The sequence below is a fragment of the Triturus cristatus genome, chromosome 1_1 (genome assembly GCF_964204655.1).
Source record: "Triturus cristatus chromosome 1_1, aTriCri1.1, whole genome shotgun sequence".
NCBI lineage: Eukaryota > Metazoa > Chordata > Amphibia > Caudata > Salamandridae > Triturus > Triturus cristatus.
Window position 1 is genome coordinate 211,208,717 of NC_140579.1, and position 21,449 is coordinate 211,230,165.

Consider the following 21,449-nt stretch of genomic DNA (forward strand, 5'->3'; position numbering starts at 1 on the left):
CTAACCCCGATGGACGGGAATGCCCAGACGTGGGTCCCGTGCTCTCCATGCCACTGGTCATGCTATCCTGGCTGATGGGTGTTACCCAGAAACCGGTCCCAGGAGGCTTGTTTCTGGTTCAGGGAAGACCTGGCTTGGCAGTTCTGTCTGGACTGTTCCCAAGAGGCACAGGGTCAAGACTGATTTGCATATAGCTGGGGCTGAACTGAGGTGGTGAAGTGAGCTAAAGAATGATGGATTCAACCCTGATTTGTGATTGGGGGGGAAAAGGGGGGTGGTGGGGGGGGAGAGAAGTGTCTGGAAAGTTTCAGCGCACCGTCCATCTCCTGGTGTTTATTCTGTTCACTCATGGCAGGTAGGTTCCAGGGGCTGCTCCTCCATAATGGAGGAGGAACATCAGCCCACAGCCCGTGCCAGCATACCATAAATAAAATAACACAACATTATCATTTTAGTTATGCTGTCTGAGCCTCACAAACAATAGGTATAGGGCGGAGAAGGGCCGGGCATGTAAGGGAGGAGGAGTAGTGTGCCCTCATAAGTGCATATGTGTGTTTGGCTGACCGTCCTATGCCAGCCAAACACATGCTCACTTATGTTTCTCCAATCAGCTGTGATACACAGCTGGTTGGAGAAAAGCCACAGGTTCCAATTAACAATCTGAGCAGCAAACAAGGCCACTCAGACCAATTCTGGCACTGATCTCATGTGAGAGCAGCATCTGGATTGGGTGTAGAGCCGGTGACCTGAGGGCTCATCTCCTTCTGGCCAGCCGACTAGAAGAGTTGCGAGGCAGGCATCGGCAGGAGCAGAGCAGCAGGTAAGCCTTTTTAATTTTTTTAACTTTTATTTTATTTCACCCTCCCCACCTCAACAACCCACCACCCTCTCCACCCACGGACACCGTACTACTTTAGGTAGGCGGCAGCTGCCACTGTAGGTTCAAAGTGCGGAGACAGACACATTTCGTACTATCAAAGGCAGGAGGAAGTGTGATTTGAGGTAGAAATTAGGACAATACATTTATCTACAGGCATTAACTTCCTCCTGGTGAAAAATATACATACATGTGTAAAACCATATTTGCATCATATTCACCTATGCAGAATCTTGCACCATTGTGCAAAAAGTGCATGCGTTAGTGCTATGAATTGGTAGTGCAAAAAAAATCCTTTCACAGTGGTATATTTTATGGAGTACTCTTGGGACAGAAAACCACCTTTACAACGCAGTTATTACATCGCACTACTTTTACATAGCAGTCATTACTTCGCAACATCCTTTACATCGCATGTCATTACAATGCAGCCTTTACATTGCATGTCACTACAACGCAGGCATTACATCGCAAGTCAATCAATAAAATTAGCTTTATTCGATTTTCATACTAAATTTTTTTTTAAAAGCACGATACACATATATAAAATATATAAATTTTTTGCACTCCAATTTAATTCTTTCGAGGAATACTAAACACCACATTATATTAATGACAATTTACCCAATAAAAACATTTTTCCATAGAGTACTCAATTCATTAAAACATTTTTATAGATCTATGACAAGGATATTAAAATTTACAGTGGTTTCCTGAATTTAATTACTGCTTTTAAAAATAACGCTGTATTTCTAGCATAGCTTTCATTTTCCAATAATTGCAGTGCAAAATAAGCAGGGAGGCATTGCCTCAAACCTCAATTTTTTTTTAATTGGAAGGATCCATCTTTTTCTAAAATCCCTATATTTACAAAATAAAATATGAATTGTTGATTGAGACGCAATCCCATCACAGGGGCAAGCTGTTAAGTTTTGTGACCAATCATTTATTGTAGGGAATGATACTAAGCGATAGAAAATGCCTAATCTAAAACGTGCGAGTACGAATCTATCGTACCCAGTTCCATGATAGGTCAAATAGGGTTGCATTTCAGTAGAAGAGCAAATGATCTGATTTAACTGAACTGTTGATTTGTGAGCTTCACTAGCATATCTGAGTTCATCCAGGTGTGACATACATTGTTTTTTAAAATCTTTTCTGGAGATAAATCATCTTCGCTGGGCTATGGAAAAATTCGGGCCTTCCCAAGTCCTCCATAAAATCTTATATATTTTAGCCACCTGATAGCTAGGACCTGGTCCAGGTTTAAAGAATCTTTTATGACCCTTTGATTAAATGTTGTCTTTGTTGAGGTCCAGATTCTATGCCATAATAAAACGTGCTGGGCCCTTATTTTATCTGTTATATATTGTAGCCCCAGTTCAGTATGACAAACAAAAGTTGTGGTCGAACGTGGAACAGCCAATATGTAACGGATAAAGGCATTTTCCACTTTCTGTATGTCCGCTACGTTACAATATCCCCAGATCCCAGCCCCATACAGTACTACGCTGACACCTTTCTTGATAGATTTTGATCAATTCTAATGGTGGCCTTTTGCCTAATTTCTGTGCAAAATTTACAAGGGCTGTAGTTTTCATAAATATCAGTCTTTTTGCCCTTATGGCCTGTTGCCATGTGCCCTTATTGTCCACTAAAATACCTAAATAGGGATACGTTTGTGTATTAGAGTTTATTATTTCCAATAAAGATTGATCTTTATTTCTTACTAACTTTCCCACAGCTCATTATATAAGTTTTAGTGGCATTAATCTTTAGGTCAAGGCTTTCCATGTAATAGTTATATTTATTTAAAGCCCGCTGAAGCTCTAGTGGGGTTTGAGCCATTAACACAGCGTCATCAGCGTAGAGTAGGGTGGGTATAGGTCTATTTTGTACTTTTGGTAGGTCCTGGCACCCTTCGAGCATCATCCGTTCGAGATCGTTGGTATACAGGGTGAACAGGAAGGGCGCCAGGACACAACCCTGTCTAACCCCCCCCTCTCAACTGCAAATGAAGCTGTGTATTCCCCATTTGGTCTGTACCGTTGTAAGAAAGTGGGTTTCTGTTGCAGTAACCCCCCCACCTTTTTTGCCTAATAGCTGATGCACTTTTCCTTGTTGTGCCCTGGGCTCCTGCCAATCAGGTGCCCAGGGCCTGTGTTCCTTCCCTAAAAATTGCCTAACAGCCAAAACCCAAAATTGGCAAACCCTGGCCACATGTCAGCCCCTGGTAAATGGTACCCTAGGTACCCAGGGCCTTGTGACCAGGGAAGGCCTCTAAGGGCTGCAGCACTCATTGTGCCACCCTTAGAGGCCCTGTACCCTAACACACTGCTCTTGCAGGCTGAGTGTCTGGATACAAGACAAAACAGAGTCGACATGGCACACATCCCTGTGTGCCATGCCCACAACCTACACTGCCCTGGCATACATCAGCCACCCCTCTAGCTGGGTGCCCTATGCCAGTGGTGTGGACAGAGGCAGGAGCCCTGTGCCCCTACAGTACCCAGGTCCATTCCTGGGTCCTGTAAGTGCAGTGCTGCCAGCTAAGAGTATATGGTGCTGGGAGCTTGTCAAACACGAACTCCACAGCACCATAATGGCAGCACTGAAGACTGAGAAGTTTGGTATCAAACTGCTCAGCACATTAAATCCACACTGATGCCAGTGTGTGATTTAATGTACAAAGACCCACAGAGGGCATCTTAGAGAAGGCCCCTGAAACCTAAACCTACAATCCACGTCTGTTCTGAGGCTGCCTAGGCTGCCCCACAGCTGCCATGTTGCTGGACCCCTGGGTAGGAGAGCTCCTGCTCTCCTTGGTCTACAACAATGTACATCCTGGGCGAGGTGGTAAATCTCCTCCCCCAAGATGGGCAGGGGGAAGCTTCAAAGGCATTCCGCCTCTGTGAGCTTCCCCAGGCCACTGTAACCCCCCACTCTGGCGGGAAGCTTGGCCGGAAACCCCAAATAAGGACAGGGGATGTGCCAGATTGCCAACCCCACCCCTCAGGTGGGGGAGGCGAGGTGAAGCATATCTCCGGGCTCTCGCCATCTTGAAGATGGGAAGCCCTGCCCAATCAGGACTAGGCTCCTGCCCCCCTCCCACAGGAGGGAGGCAGGATAGGGGGTGTACCCACACCAGGACAGGGACCCATTGGTCACTGCCCTTCACCTACCTGTAACGCCCCTAAATCTAGTATTTAGGGGCACCCTGAACCTTCCTTCCCCAGATCCCAGATTCGAAACTACAAGAAGAGCAAGATGAACAAAGACCTGCCCTGCAGCTGCTAAAAAGAGGAAGACACCAACTGCTTTGGCCCCAGCCCTACCGGCCTGTCGACCCTCAAACCTGCTCTTGCTCCAGCGCGGCATCTCACGTGGCCAGCAACCTCACCAACCCCGGAGGACCTGGCTACCTTTTGGCTCCAAGCCCCTGGGACTCCCATGAGTAGAGGCTCTACTCAGAACCTACCTTTCACCCCTGGCAGCAGCCCGGAACCGCGAACCCAGCACACTCTGCCCAGCCGAGCCTGGCCAGTGCCGGAGTGAACAAAGACCCTGAGGACGACCCCACGGTGACTGTGACCCCGAGTCCGGCACCCAAGGACCTCCCTCGACATTCCTGAAGAAACCTGCAGCCTCAGAACCAGGTGCCCCCCCCAACCGCGATCAACTTACCTCTCGAAGTGGTGGTGGCACCTGAAGAGTCCTCGTCCCCAAGCTCGCAGTCTTTTTCCTAACCGGAGATTTCCCATTGACATCCATTGAGCGCCCGAAGGCTCACAAGCACTCTGCACCCAGCCGCCCGAGTGGCCCTGGCAGTGAAAGTGTGGACTTTTCAAATCTTCAAATATTTACCAAAAATCAGCCGAGTGACAAAAACGAATTTACTCACCTGTTCCTAGGTGAACTCCCAGTGCTGGATCTTGATGCCCAGCACTGACTCTGAAAAATCTCTACAACTGTACTTACCCTTAACTCAATTTTCTCCCATAGGAAACCATTGACTGTTTTTCTGTGAAATTTCTTCTAAGTGCCGATTTCTGCAATCTTTAAATGTTCTTCAAAAATCGTATAATATCTGAAAACGTAATTGCTCACCTGTTTTGGATAAAGGTCCCAGTACTGAGTCTAGGCACCCAGTACTGGATTACAAAAGTAACGAACGTACTGTACCTGTAACCTGCATTTTCTTCCATAGGGAATCATTGATTGTTTTCTCTGAAATATTTTCTAAGTGTCAACTTTTAAAATAGCTAAATATTAGTTACAAATCATTACAGTACTTAAGTTGATTTTCATCACTTGATTCTGAGAACTGACCCAGGACTGAATCTAGGATCCAGTCCTGGAATTCCAAAAGTAATCTAAAAAGTAATCTGTTGCAAATAACTTGAATTTACCATTGAGCTCAATGTATTGTTTAAAAATAGAGTTGCCTACTGCAACCTCTTGTAACGGTTTACTAAAATCTATTGCATATTGCAAAAGTATTTATATGACACATCTACTGTTGAGAAAGTATATTTTAACCCCAAGTGTTGGTTCTAAAATAAAAAAAGCATATATTTTTTATATATAAACCATTGGCCTAGAGTTCAGTTATTGAGTGTGTGAAACCATTTGCGGACTGAGTGTGTACAACAAATGCTTTACACCGTCCTCTGGTACTGCCTTACTGCTCGACCAAGCTACCACTTCAGAGTGTAAGGTTTTACCTAACTTTAACCTCTGTCAAACCCTGGGGGACTGTGGACTCTGTACACCCTGTACCTATTAGGGAACAGTACATACAGAGCCACTTTCTCACAACCGTACCCTGGCTCTAGCATCAGAATACAACTCTTACTACTTGAATTAAGGGAAGTTCAACTCCCATCGCTTCGAGGATCTTCCATAGTTTGCTGTGGGATACAGAATCGAACGCAGTGGAAAGGTCCACGAAAGCTAAGTATAATTTCCTTTTTTTGCCTTAACATATTTTTCCATCAAAATTGTTAAATTTAAACCCTGTTCTATAGTTCCTAAGCCTTCCCTAAATCCGAACTGCAAGTCTGTTAAAATATTATCTTCAGCCCATTCCTGGAGACGGTTTAAAATGATGCGACCTAAAACCGTTCCCACCGAATCTAATAGGGAGATTGGCCGATAACATATTGGGCTATGTCTATCACCTTTCTTAAAAATTAGAACCATTAAAGACTCGGACCAAGTTGTTATGAGTCCTAACTTGCAAGCTGCTGCAAGGACTTGCTTTATTAAGGGGCCCCATGTGAGAAGTTGGCCTGGTATATGATGCTCACTAGTTAAAGTGATCACCTTGTACCATGCCAAGCAACCCTTATGGTGTGGTTGTAAGTCAACCTTTTCGGACCAGCTGCCCTAGTGGTAGCGTAGGCTAAGCAGTCTTTGAGGCTAAACTCGTTAAGCGTGTTAAGCCAGCTGTTTTACCAAATGTAACCCCCATTTATACCAATGAAAGGACACCACTCATATATATTCAAAATATATATGTATTTATTTCTCAAAGTAACCCCTAGTCTCTTTATGAGCACAGGAGCACAAATCGTCAAACAAGATTACAGTAGAATACACAGAAGTTGCACTTTCTATGGATAGGCCCTGGTGGCCGCTCAAACCATATACTAAAATAGTGGTACAAGTACCACGAACAGAAAAGGGAAAAGGCCTAGGGCCTCTAGAATCGCTGGGCCTACAAGGAGCTAACTTGAGTTAGTGACCAGGAGGTCCACGGATGGCGTGTGCAGAGCAAATAGTCACACGTGGGCTCCCATAGGTTTCAATGGGTGCGTAAAAAGTACAAAGTTACTGCAAAGAGGATCTTCCGGATGGACTAGGAACTCAAGATTTGGAACACAGGCACTAGAGATGTAATACTACACTTGGGCACAGGTGTGCCAGCTTTACCTCACCCACAGGAAGCGGGCGCATAGGCCTCGAAGTGCGTCGGGTTTCTTCTATCTGTTCCGTGGAGCCTGAAGACAAAGATGCTGCAGGCGGTCGGTCCGGGAGAGATGCAGTGGATCCAAGAGTGGATCGGAGATGTTGAAGACCTGTAAGCAGAGGGGACAGTGTTCACAGTCACTAGCCAGTGACCAGCGTGGCACCAGGTGGGTACCAGGCAATGTCGGGTGCAAACAGGAAGAAAGGTGTAGCTTGTCTCTGCAGCCACGTGGTCCCTGGAGGTCGACGACGTCCAGGAGTCGGTTCACGAGCTGTCCCACGCAGGCTCTCGCTGTCGGCGGTGTCGGCGACTTGGTCGAAGCAAACAAGCCTTGGCAAAAGCAATTGTTGTAGGAGATGAAGTAAGCTGATGGTTCTGACCAGCAAGGTCAGAAGGACTGCTCCTTTGGAGGGGAGCAAGGGCCAGTCTGGAGCAACCAGACCAGCGGTGTATTTCGTAAAGTTCGTCGCCAAGATGGCTACTAGCCAGCGGGCCAGCAACCGGGTAGGCTCGTCGAGTGGCAAAATGCATAAGGGCCCCACGCAGATCGTGGAGATGCTGGAGGGCTCACCTTTGGTGCAGATGCTGCTCGGATGTTGGGCTTCTCAGATCCCAAAGCACAACTTGGAGGGAGCCTCGGTTGTTGCACTTGTCAGCTTGTCGTGGTCGTTTCAAGATGGCTGGCTCCATGTGTCTCGGTGCCTCCACGGGTCTCCTCTTTTCAGGGACTGTGGATCGGGCGGTGAGAGGTCTGGAGGTCCAGGTCTTGTCAGTCTCTGGGCTAGGGCTCCAGCGGGAAGCGGCGGCAAAGCAGACGTTGATTCGCTGGATGGTGCTTGCGTTAGCAAGGTGGTCACTCCCTGACCACAGGGGAGATTGGCTTCAGTCCTCTGTGCAGCAGAGCGTCGAAGTTCCCGTCTTCTTCTTAGTTTCAAGTTGATTCCAGGATGTCTGAAGTCTTAGGACACAGCTCCTACCTTTAAGCGGATTCTAGGGGCCGGACTACCTGCTAGGTCCCTCCCTATGGGTGGGACCAGGAAGGGGGGTGGTTACACCCCCAATCCTTTGTCCAGCTTGCCCCAGGCCCGAGACTGGTGTGCCCCAGGACCGGTTTGAACTGGCATATGCACCGAGGCTCCTTGTGAGCCACAGGCATGTCTGGTTTCTTTCAAGCCCTACCTGACCAATACACAAAATCCTGTCTGGGGTGGTGCACGCACATCCCCTGGCAGGAAACCCTTTGTCCACACCTCCCAAGCTGGAAGGACTCCCAGCAGCAGGAGGGCAGACTTGTGTCTGTGGTGGCAGCATCCATTTTGTGGAGCTGAGGCTATGTCTGATTTTACCCGGGTTTCAGGTACTGTACATGTCGTGTCCCTCTAGAAGGGAGAAATGCTAACCCCGTCGCCAGAATTGGCGAGGGGTTAGTATTCCAATTCGTATGACACCTTACTCGACATGTTTTGATAAAGCCAAACCAAAGATAGCATTTAACCGCGAGGTTCATAATGCACTTAAGAGTATATGGTATGACGATATCTGGAAACAGTAGAAGGAAGTTGTTCTGACCACTGCAGACAGGCTCAGCTCATGCCAGAGCACCATCTCACATGGAACCAAGCACTCTGCCTTCAGGATTGTTAAGGCCTGCCATAGGAGTGACTTATAGGTTACCAGGTGTCCCATTTAAGGTTAGGTATAGGTATACTACACCTAAGTAAGAGGTGATTACACCAACTTACCCCAGCTGAGTGATCAGCCAGTTGTGTCAAATTGTTAGGCCAAGCCTGGGGTGGCATAATACATGCTTCAGCCCTTGGCAGGCCTTGGGTACACCAATGCCCTGGGTACCTAGTGTACACTGGTACAGGGGCTGACAGGGTGATCCACTTCCAATTGGTTATGCACCTAGGGTGCATAGTTTAAATTTAGTAGAGAGAACAGCAGGCTGGGGGTCTGATTGGCAGGCCCACAGCCTCAATATGTCAAAAACCAGTGAAGCAAAAAGCAAAAATTTGGGGTGACCATAGGATAGCAGACCCTACTCTCCTACAGCCTCTGCAGGACCTCATGATACGTATTGATATCATCAATCGGCGAGACCATGGATACCGGGCTGTCTGAAAGTGTGGGGGAGTAATCCCGCCTAGAGGACCGGGTGGATTAAGTCGAGGAAGTAGACTGGGTTCTCCTACTCCGCCGATGATCCCTGGATGTCTCAGCACGATCATCTCGACCGCTGGATCTCCCAGCACGTTCATCTCGTCTGGGGGAGCGCGATCTAGAGCGCTGTCTCACCGGTGACCTCTCGCGTGCTCGTCTAGGCGGACTCACCCTGTCCACTTCTTCCACCAGCCTCTGGTGAGGAGACCTATGGTGCAGACCGGCATATTCTTGCATCCTCCTAGTCGCACCTGAATCCCGCCAGTGATGCACGGGTCACAGCCATTCGGGCGACAGCTGAACCGCCAAAGTGGTCACATGTGGTCTTGAAGGACACCTGCGGGACCGGACAGTATCCTTGGGACGGCTTTGAGTCACTGACCTCGGAGAAGCCCTCCTGGATGAGTGTGAGGATGAATGGCGCGAAGCTGACTCAGTCACCAGTACCACGGAGTCCCCAGACCTCACTGAGGCTTGTCTCGACGTCGATCTGTGTGCATGCCGGGCCTCCCGTCTGCTCGACGTCGAATGCCTTGTCGACGGAGATCTGTGCCGATGAGAGGTAGGCAAAGAATGGTGCCACGATGGCGAACGGCGATGCAAAGCCGACGACGGAGGGACCCTCTCTCTCTCGACGTCGAACGCCGAGTAGACGACGGCGGAGCAGTGTCCTCGACGCCGACAGTCTGCGCGACGACGGCTGAGGGGTAGTTCTCGCCCTCGAAGCCGAACGCCGTAGAGACAACGACGGAGACCTCAACCTCGACACCGATCGTCGCCTGGTTGACGACGGCGGAGGAGTCTTCACTCTCGACGTCGACCGCTGATGGAACTAAGACGACGGGAGAGAGCCCGCCCTAGACGACGGAGGGGTGATACTCAGACGCCGAGCTTCGCCTGGTTGACGCCGGCGGAGGGGTCTTATCTCGACGCCGAACGTCGCCGGGTTGACGACGGCGGAGGGGACTGGTCTCTGGACGGCGATAGTCGCCGGGTTGACGATGGCGGACGACTCTTCGATGTCGACCACGTACCTTTTCTCGACGGCGAGCCCGCTGTCGAGGGTCTTTTTGAGGAGATATGTCCCATCTGAAGGTCTTTTTTCAGCGCCGAGCCTGACGCTGAAGGAGAAGGACGCAAGGACTTACTTCTAGAAGGCGTCCTGGACCTCTTGGAACCCTTCTTGACCGGAGATCTTCCTCTAGATGGATTCGCTAGGCCATATATGCGAATCCTTTCCCTGTCCTTCAAAGTTCGTTTGGACAGGTTCTGGCAGTGAGGACAGGTCTTAGGATCATGGTCCTCCGGCAAACATAGGATACAGACCCTATGGGAATCAGTCTTGGCCTTCTTTTTGCCACAAGAAGGTCAAGGGTCAAAAAGAGATGGCATTTTAGGTATTAAAAAATGCCTAAATCTGTCAAAAAAAGACAGCTTCTTACTTGAACAGATAGAAAACGTCTAAGTAAGGTATAAAAAGTTGTTAAAAGTGAAATGATTCTGAAGAAATCAGAAAATAGTGGAGCCGTGTTGCCAGGATCCTTCCTGAAGGAGCCGGAAAGAACAACTGAGCTAACTGCACCCCTGAGGCATGATGGGAAGCTGGGGGGTTAGGTGTGCCTTAAAGGCACGGTGTCAGTTTATTGCTATGCAGCTAGGTTAGCTTTTCAGTCTTGTTAGACTGGGTATTTGCAATGCAGCCTGGGAGCTTACTATGCTTTCAGTGGTTGAGAATTTCTACTGTATACTGAGCATTAAAACAGTTTCTAAACAATGTTTTTATGGTTGCTTCTCCTGTTTCTAATGCATGTTTTATATGTTTAGTGGAAATTCCTTACAGCATGTTTCAGCTCTGATGTTGGTTAGGCTGCAATTGCTTGTATTTATATCTATATCTCTATAGATCTATATATACACACACACACACACTGAAAAAACCATAGGTTTCACACACGTTATAGTTAGCTGGACATTTCTCTCGTAAAAAACCATTGAAATTCCCCCGTTATAGTTAGTTCAGCTAACTATAACTTGCGCACCCGCAATCCACTGCTGATGACGTCACATATTACATCACTCATGACATGGTCAGTGCCATCACTCATGACATCACTGATGACATCTCAAATGACAATCACTGATGACATCATCCAGTGAATGTGTGATTTTCTTAAATTTTTCAAATATATATATATATATATATATATATATATATATATATATATATATATATAGATAGATATAGGAATGCCTGTAAAAGAATGAGCGGGTGTACAAGTGTGTAAAGGGATGATTTTCTGTGTTGCGCAACTGACTCAATAAGTGAGTCGTTTAACTGCATCTTACTTCAGACTAGTGACTAAACTGTATAAATGTTTGTATGTGTCTGTGTGTTGGTGTATAAGTGGCGGCATGGTTTTGTGAATAGCTATACAAGTGTCTATGAGTTATTGATTGCTTGTCTCAGTATCTGTATGAGTTCCTGAGTGTGTGGGTAAGGTGTGTGTGACTGCATAGATGAGTGGGTGATTCTATGAGTGGATGTTTTTAAAAGTGCATCTGTGATGGACTGTATGGTTGAGTGAGTGTATGTATGGCTGTGTTATGGATTGAATGTATATCTCAGGGGTACATTTGTGACCAACTACATATGTGAAAGGCAGTATATGTGTGTAAGAGTATATAAGTGGCTAGATGTGAGAATGTGTGATTGTGACTGTATGGATGAGTGTGCTTTTGTCAATGATTCTAATTGAGCATAAAAATGTGATACTATTTTTGTGAGCAAGGGAACTTGTGTGTGTATAACTGCATAGGTGAGTAAATGGCAGTGTGATTATTTGTATGAATGACTAGGTGTGAGAGTACCTCTATGGATGATTGGTAGTGTGTGAGTGTCTATATAGGTGTGTGTATAAATTCATATGATACTTTGTTGTGACTGTAACTATGAGTGACTTTACAGGTGAGTGTGGAGGTGTATGAAGACCTAAAAGTTAATGTGGGTATGCAGTTATTGGTATTGCATTATTTATGGAAATGAGAATGGAACTCTTTAATTTTGAGATGGTATATCAAAGGTTTTATAAGGGTGTGAGAAGATGTGGTAATTTATCACATTGATGACGTCATCAGTGATGTCATCAGTGATGTCATCTGAGATGTCATGAGTGATGTCACTGACCATGTCATGAGTGATGTAATATGTGACATCAGCAGTGGATTGCGGGTGCGCGAGTTATAGTTAGCTGAACTAACTATAACGGGGGAATTTCAATGGTTGTTTTACCAGAGAAATGTCCAGCTAACTATAACGTGTGAGAAACCCATGGTTTTTGCAGTGAATTTGCTAGGTTTTTTTAAATGCTAATTCCCCACTATAACGTGTGTGAAACCTATGGGTTTTTCAGTGAATTTGCTTGGTTTTTTACATCATTTTTTTTTTCCTTTAAACACTATGCTACCTATGTATATATTCATGGTTTTAATGCATTCTTTAATATAGAAAAATTCACCTTTTTCAAATAAATGGTTAGATAGTTGTATAACATAGTTCATATCTTCAACAAACCTTTATCTTTTTTTTAATAATTTTTTTTACCGCGCACGTACTGTGAGCTTACCGTAAGCGCACGCTTCGGTTTATGTACGTGAGCGTACGTAATATTTATACTCCGTGTGCGCACTTCCTACGCGACGCGTAAGCGCATGCCTTATACGCGCACGTTACGCGGAAGTGAACGAGTGTGCCTGTAATGTGCATGCGTGCGTGTTTGTCTTTCGTACGCGCATGCGTACTTTTACCGTACGCGCTCGGTAAGCTTAACGTGCGCGTACGGTTGGTCATGTGATCAAGAAACACTTTTGATTGGTTTAAACTACTTTCAGTTCCAGAATCTTCCTACACCACACCCATTCCCCTCATTACGGCTTGTGATTTCTTAGGAGAAGGAGCTGAATTGTCTTTGGGATACAATGGCAGAGCAGCAGTCCTCTTCTGAGAGTGAGCAGGGCAGCAGCATCATCAGACAGAGAAGGAGGAAACAGAAGAGTTCTTTTATTTGGGAGTATTTTACATTTCCTGAGGGGCAGAAAAAGGTAAATGCTCCTTTAGTTTCCTGCTCACTTTGTGAGCGTGTGTTATCTAGAGGTAATCCAAGGAAGAAGTATTCCTTTGGTAATCACACTATGTTGAGACACCTTAGGGGTGTTCATCCAAGGACTTTTGCTCGACATACTGAAGCAAACCCTTCAGTAAGTCACCCGAGCACATCCGCAGAAACTCAGCCGAGTACATCTTCGGCAGCTCAGCCGAGCACTTCCTCTGCGGTGGGAGCATCACCTTCTTCTGCTCCTGTGGAAAGGAACCCTCAATTTCACAGGGTACAAATGAGGTGCACCAGATGTTATGGTCTAATTGTTCATGGGGAGACCAGTATTTCCCTAATAAACAATAAGAGACCAGCACATCTGTGGTCCTTGTTAATATTCCCATTCTTTCTTTCCTCTGTCCCTGTATTAACACAACGGCTCTTTTAAGAGCCAACCTTACCTCAACTTTTTTTAAATTTAAAAAAATTATTTATTTTTTTTACCGTACACGTACGGTACGCGCATTTAAAGAAAAATAAAATAACCCTACAAGGTCCTTGAGGGAGTACAACGGAAATGAGAAAAGCAGAGCGAGGAGAACACAGCAGATTATCAGAGTCAGAATCTCAGAGCTGTACACCTCTCCTCTCACCAGAACCAGTAAATGGCAAGGTTTCCCTCTTTATTCACACATACATGTTAATTACAAATCTCAGTCCTTCCCACATTTTTTCAAATGAAATCACACATTTCTATTGGTTGAAAACTTCAACCCTTTCCCAAATGAACCCTTCCCCCAACTTGACTTCTGCCTGCTACCATAGCAACAGCTCATGGAACACTGGTGTGAGCAGAGAGGTCAGAAGTTCAGCACACAATGTTTTTAATCCAAAGAGCAAGAGTGCTTCACCTGTCAAACGTAACAGCAAATCCATAGTAATCTTCTGTGGGAACACAATTTTGTGAACCAATACAAAACATGCTTCTAAAAATGTACACATACAGCCTAGTTTTAACTGTAAAAACGGTTTGAATCAGCCAATGAGTTATTTTTATTTAAAAAAATGTATGCCTCCATTTTACAACTGTCTTTCATTTCATATTGCCATTCTACTGAAAGACACCTCCTGAGTGCATCCAGATCTCCTTGAAAGATGTTCACAGTGTGGATTGTAGGTCACAGCTATGTCTTCTGAAGTGAAAAGTATGCAGAAAAAAGCGGTATGGTGAGAGACCTTGCTTTGCCAAATGTAGACATTAAATGGATTGGTCAGAGAGGGTTAAAGTGGCACCAATTAATGCCTTTGGTGAAATCTTTTCTACACCTCCAACAGCCTAACCTTATTGTGCACTGTGGTGGAAATGACCTAGGCACTTTAACTGAGGTAGGTCTGGAAATGCTTGTTAAGGACACCTTTGTGCAATTAGTCGCTTTTTCCTCAATCTGCCTTTGTATATTCTAATATATGCCAAAAGGCAAAAGTGGAACTGGTCCAACCAATTTTGTCCACAGATTGACAAAGCAAGAAAGCACGTCAACAAATCTATTTCTGCTTTCCTCAGAGACTATGGTATGGGTTCTATATACCACAACAACTTGCGTTACAACATGCAAGGCATTTATAGAGGAGACGGTGTACATTTCACTGATGAAGGCAACAGAGTCTTCCTCTTGAACTTTAGACTCTGCATCGGTACTTGTAGGTACCACAAAAAAACACTTCATAAACACAACGGCTCTTTTTAGAGCCCCCTAATATCTAAACACTTAAATTTGATTTTTACTTCTATTTTTTTTTTTCCCCTGCCGTGCGCGTACGGTTAGCTTACAGTACGCGCACCCCGCGATTTAAAAAAAAAAAATTAAAATGTATTTCATACTTTTGGGACCTTTTTGGACCCCCTGACAAACGCTAGGGGGTCTGCAACTCTCTTCGTTGCCCCCTTTTCACGTTCTCCACCTTTGTTTATCAGTGTGAGACACACAAAATGGCGGCCGACACTTCCTGATTTCGACCGATTCGAATGTTTACAGTCATCTAACCACCAATCAGAATTAAGCTCGCGCACGGCAGCGTGCGCGTACGGTAAGCTTACAATACGCGCTTGGAGCGCGCTTATAGATATATATATATATATATTGATTTAAATGCTATTTTCTCAGGAAATACTGAACAGATTTACACTGCAAAAGGCACATCCCTGACCTGAGGACTACCTCTCTGCCAAATTTCAAGCAATTCTGTTCAGCCGTTCGTGCTGTAGCTTGGACTAAAGGTCCTATGGAAAAATGCATGGGGAAAACGCGTTTTGGGACCCCCCCCTCTTGCTCAGCCCCCGCTTGATGAATCCCATCCCCCCCCCCCCCCGAGACTTTCAGCGAAGGAGCGGAGCGCCCCACCCATTTTGAAAATTTCGCGAGGATTCGTCAATCGGCGCCAAAGTTATTCCAAATAGAATGTTGCGGATTTCATATGGAAACACGATCCCAACTATAAATATCTACTGCCGACCGCCAGTAGATTATATATGGATATTTATATGTGGGGCACATATAATATAGTATTTCCGGGGTCCCACGCATGGGCGGGAATATTCTAATGCTTATGACTTTGATGAGGACCCCCTGGAAAAAAACTAAGAAAAATAAAATTTCGTTTAAGGCTTCCCCCTGTGAGCTGTTGGAAAAATGAGGGAGTTTAAATTCTTTCATCTGTTAAGCCGCATAATACGTAGTCACTATGTAGACATAAAGCCGTGTTCAAGTCGCCCCCCCCCCAGACTAGTAATACATTTTCCCTCTTGCCATTCACAGAATTCCACATTACATTTCTAAGCTGCTTTAACATGTTAATGATGCATTCCTTTTGTACATTATTATAAAAGTTAACCAAAATGACTACGTCTCGCTTATGTATTTTCATTTCCAATATCTGATAGTTAGGCTCTGAAAAAAAATTTAAAAAAATAAAATCAACCCTACTTTGGTTATCTTTAGCAAATTTGACACATATATACACAGGCCACCCTTTGGCCTCCCACTTGTCGATGGCAGGGCTGATGTATTAAAAGTCTTATAACCTTCGAGGTGATTTTCTTCCAAAGACCAAGTTTCCTGCAGGCAAAGTACGTCAAGTTTGCTCACAAAGTTTTGCCATATCTGATTATGTAGTTTGGACCGCAGTCCTGCGAAGTTTCAAAAAAGAACCGTAATACTATTTGTAATGGCTGATCCCTGGATTTGGTTAACAGAATGTCGGGAACTATATAGACTAGGCGACGATATCCTGGTTTGGACTGCGTTTTGTGAAAAAACTAACTCATCTACCCGATCAGTATTATTTGGTCTGTAGATGTCTAACAAGTGGTGGGAGCTTATTCCTGCAGGTAGAGGCAGGTTAAGGTTTCCTGGGGTCGTGCCTATTACCAATATAGACTCAGGACGGGGGCTATTTATCGTAACCCCCTCTATTGGAAATAAGCTATTTTCTATATAATTTTTAAAGTCCTGTACTTGAACTTGACGACTGGGGGGAAACGTACAAGGACGTCAGCAGGATCATTCGAGCAATTGGTCAGTCAATCTATCTCCTCTAAGGAGGTCAATGGTGCAGAACGATTTTTCAACATAATGGTAGGGGGGTGGCCTACTCCTATTCCATGTGCCCAATCTATATCATCCCTCCCCATTGCATTTACAGGTTTATAGAAAAAGCCTAAGGGGAGAATGTTTATCAACTGTATTTAGGCACCCGTTTCCCCCTTTCCATAAGATCCATTTTACTAACTCGGGTGATTTAAAGGTTAGCACGATACAATCCCGTGGAGAGTCTTACGATCTTTTCCTACCCAGTTTATCCTCCTAACCATTTTAAAATCTGTGTAGAGTTGGTGGGTTATACCCACTCTTCTACTTAACCAATGAAGCGCTTTATTCCTTAGGCTTTCCCAGGTTTCGATTTCTTGCTGTCCCAGATTAGGTGTGTTGGCTAATATTATTGTGTACGGTGTACAGGCTGGTGGTAGATCTAAATGTGTTTGTTCTATAGGTGTCTCCTTTTTAAGTCTGATCTCTTTTTGTTTAGAGGGAATCGTCCCAAGACTGGGAGTTTCCATTTCTACTTCGGTTTTTTTTATTAATGAGACTCCATTGATGGTTCTCGGCATTATCTTGGTGTCTACTTGAATTTACTTGATCTTCAGGTAGGATGGTCTGGCCTTGCTCGCTCATTCTGCGCTGAAACACCCCCCTACATCCTTTCCACTTGGAGTACTTACAATACTTGGTAGGTGTTTAGGGGCTACCTTATCAGAAAGACCCACTAGGATATGCTCTATCGTTGTTTACTCTTGCCTCTATCTTTGCGATTGAAGCCCTTAGAAAAAGGTCTAAATTAGTTACCAAAGCAGTTAAATTTCCAATGTCAGTTTCCTTTGATTTCGTCTTCGTGTTTTTCTCGGGGTGAGATCTTTGAGGGGACCCTCGATACCGTTTGTTTCCCTGCTCTTACGTTTGATTGCTTTGCTCTTTCAGGGGTTTTAATTTTAATGGGGATCGCAGGGGCCGTTAGCTCTGTCTTTAATTAATTTTGGAGGCATCTTTGTCCGCTTTTGAGGCGGCTGACTAAAGGAATCCTGATCACTTGATTCCTCAATCGCATCTATCGTGAGCTGTATCGAGCCGTTCTCAGGGAGACTGGAGCTAGAAGCCCCATCATTTTTGTTCTCGGCTTCCTCCTTAGCTCGAATGTTATCGACTTCGCTACGGCAATGTTTATTTACTTCTAATGACTTCTCTACTGAGGATATCTGCCTCTCAATTGCTCCCATTGCCCCAGTCAGATATGAGAGCAGTGTTTGTTGAGTGTCCCCAATAATCCCTTTCGTAGGTGGAGCCTGAGTGGTTAGTAGTTTCCTTTTCCCCATTTGGATAACAATTGGGTCTACTAAGGGGACAACTTTATGGTTTCAGCTAAAGAGCCTAATAAGATACCTGGGTTAGGGAAATTATGCAGTTTACAAGAGGATTCAGTACCATTCGTCCCCTACAGTTCAGAAAGAGGCCTTTCAGATTACAATACCTCTACAGTTCTCTGATTAGCAGACTCCGGACTCAAGGGAACAGAATCCTGAGGAAGCTGGATATTTGTAGGGGGTGGGCCCGTCCCGTCCTCAAACGGCCTCGGACATGGGATGGAATGGTATGCATTGTAATGGTATGCTTTGTTAATGTATGCGTTGTAACGCTATACATTCTCTTTGGACACTTTGTGAATCCAGTAACAGTCATAAATTCACTTCAACCGTAGGAGTAATCCTATAGAAACTGATTTCTGGCATTTAGATTTACGCCTTTATAACTTGAACCTTAGCCTTCTATTCAGTGATAATTAGTGTAAAGATTTATCTACTAGGAGAATATTGGGTCATATAAAAGTGCAGCTACTAGTGCAACATAAGTACTTGCGAATTGCATCTTTGGATACCCTTGCAGCCCCTGGATACCCTCACGGACGATTAGCTGTGCACTACAAATTCAAATACCATAAGGTAACATAACATCTTTTCTCCTGTATTTTTCCTTCTTATTGTATTTTCCTTTCCCCACGTTTCATATTTTCTCTTTCTTCTAATTTCGAAGTAATTGACTATAATTGAATTTGACTCACCATTAGATTCCCTGTTAGGTTCACTGATACTCAAAGCGATGGGAAGCACTATACACTGATAAATTATCTCTATGGAGTAACAGCTACATAAATGATTTATTAAAAACGGCTGCTCCATGGTTTTGGATCAACACAATGACGACACTTGTATTGACATATGGATTTTCACATATTTGTTAAAGGAAAAAAAGCACAATGTGGATTAAACGTACACAAGACTGAAATTCTGATATCATGGGACACTGCTTGGCAAAGTAAGCTTTTTATCCAGTAGATGGCACCATAAATGCTAATAATCATACGATGGAGAGTGTGGTGATCGTGGTGGTAGGAGGAAAGTACACTACCAGTTTGTGCTGATTAGTTGTGTTGTGATTCACCGCACCTATAGAAGAAGGTCCAGACCCTCAAGCGGCCATTCAGGAAGTCCAGCCTGACAAATAACTACCTGTTAAACCCATGCTTGCCATTCCTTCAGAATGGTTACATACAAACATATTGCTGCTAATGTTTTGAAGGCATCTCACACATCAGATTGACATTTTACGTATGTACTTATAATCAGCTTTTTAATTATAGTCAATTTATAATACAGACTTCTTGGTGGACCACTTGCGATAATCGTTTAATCTTTTTCCCACACTGGTCTGCTGTAAATAACAATGCTGTTAGCACCCGAAGGCACTAGAAAATAAGCAGAATTTTATGTATTTATCTAAAACTTGCTTTCCCTCAAAGGATTTGTACATTTTTAATGCGGATGCCCTATATTTGCACATTGTAACCTTTTTTTATAACCATATAAAATAAATAATTATCATTATGTTGGGATTGTATGGCTTTGGTTATGCTGCCCAGTGGCAGTTTTTGGGTTAAGTAAGCCTTTATTATAGATCAGGTAGTGTGCAGTGCCCTGGCCTCTGGTACCCACAGGTACTCACCAATGACGCCCGTCGTGATATCCGGCTGAGCGGCTTAGGCATGTCTGGTAGTTCTGGGCTCTCCAGCTGAAGCTTCTGCAGGAACTCCGGGGGCAGCTGAATGTCCCCGGGTGGCACATACTGCTTCCCGATATCCTGCGCACAGAGAAATGGCGTATCAATATCTGCAGTTGGTTTCAAACATTTTATTTGGTTTTATTACAAGTATGTTATACAAACACATGTTCGTCCACCATTGATCTCTCCATAACCCTGCCCATATTTACATAAAGCTTTTCATTTACAAACATATGGGGTCAGATGTATTAAGAGACAGTTCGCCAAAACTAGGCGCAAATTACAATATTGTTAGCTGCCAGTGTTTAATTTTGTAATGTACCTATGACCTAATAGGTTGCATCACAAAATGTCCAGTATCGGGGGTCACAGAACGACCTGCCTAGTGAATATTAATTAGGCAGGTTGCTATTTGTGTCCCCCAGCGAATGGCTACAAACACAATGAGGGTGGTCTGCAAGGATCAGCAGGCTCTTATAAGAAACCCTATTTTAAAGCAGCCTATGTTCAACTTGATCTATTCCTGTTTGGGAAAACATTGGGAGCGCAGGCAGTGTGTACTCTCTCCTAAAGCAGAATAGATCCTGTTGGGACACCTTCCCCTGGCCTCCACAAATCAGCAGCCTCCTTCTTTGAGGTGTCAGTAACTGATCAATGGATTGCAATGTCAGTCGATATAGACAATAGCAAATTCTAACAAAGAAGGAACACCACTTTCATGCTCTTCCCTAACTGCTATTTGGTGTGGGTCAATAAAGTCATTTTGCAAGTCCGACATTTCAGACATGAATCAGATTTTGCCAAATCTTTTGTAGCTTTAAATCCCTCAAATGATGGAAAGTCCCATTTTCAAAGATTTCAGCTCTAGTTTGGCAGTCACCCTCCCTCAATTTGGCAAAATCTGAATCCTGGATTACTAGGGTGAAGTCACAATTAAAAAGCAATGAGCTAACTGAACATGTTTAATTTCAACTTCATGGCTGTGGAATATGTCCATAACTCTTAGGATTTCCATTCAAGTTTATCATTACTGATTTCCCATTTGTGCTTCTAAATTTAGAAGACTTTTCAAAGATAGATAGATCTAAGAAGGTGGCTAGCAAGTACTCCAGTGCTGTGAGGATGAGCAATGTGTCATCTGTAAAGAAGTACATTGAGGTATTTGCCTTCAATGGAATTTCTTGCATTTCCTTATCTTATGAATCAACAATACTTGTGAAGAGAGGATCAAATGAAAGGCCAAACAAGGGTGGAAGTAGATACCCCTGCCTAGTGCCCATCTTAAGTTAATTTCTTTCTGACCTTTCACTATTCAACAGAGTCCTGCTGGAAAGTGTGTGGTTTACCATAACCCAACTCCTAAATCTTGAGCTCAACTACATGCTTTTAAATAAATTTCCCAGATGTTCCAGGTGACCCTAACAATTGCTTTCAGTCTCTATAACCAAAAGGACAGCCAAGATCCTATGTTATTAACGTTATTTAGACTTGTCACTTCTGCTGTTATCAAGAACCTGACGTTTCTAATAAATGTTTATTGATCAAGATTTACCAGAAAATGTATCACCTTATTTAATCTGCTTTTGTGAAAATGTTAGTATTCAGACTTACTAAAACAATTGCGCTGTGTGCTTTACAGTTAAACAGATGTGCATCTGACTTTTGAACCACGGAAATGT

General features: G+C 44.3%; 1 protein-coding gene across 7 annotated transcripts in view; it reads right to left on the reverse strand.

Annotated features, from left to right (window-relative positions):
* CDK18 (cyclin dependent kinase 18) overlaps positions 1 to 21,449 on the reverse strand; it is a 1,155,230-nt gene that overhangs the window by 888,301 nt on the left and 245,480 nt on the right. For all 7 annotated transcript variants that reach the window (XM_085624142.1, XM_085624143.1, XM_085624144.1 and 4 more), the window contains one exon: positions 19,714 to 19,848. In XM_085624142.1, coding sequence (XP_085480268.1) covers positions 19,714 to 19,848 — 135 coding nt within the window. The remainder of the gene's footprint in view (positions 1 to 19,713; positions 19,849 to 21,449) is intronic.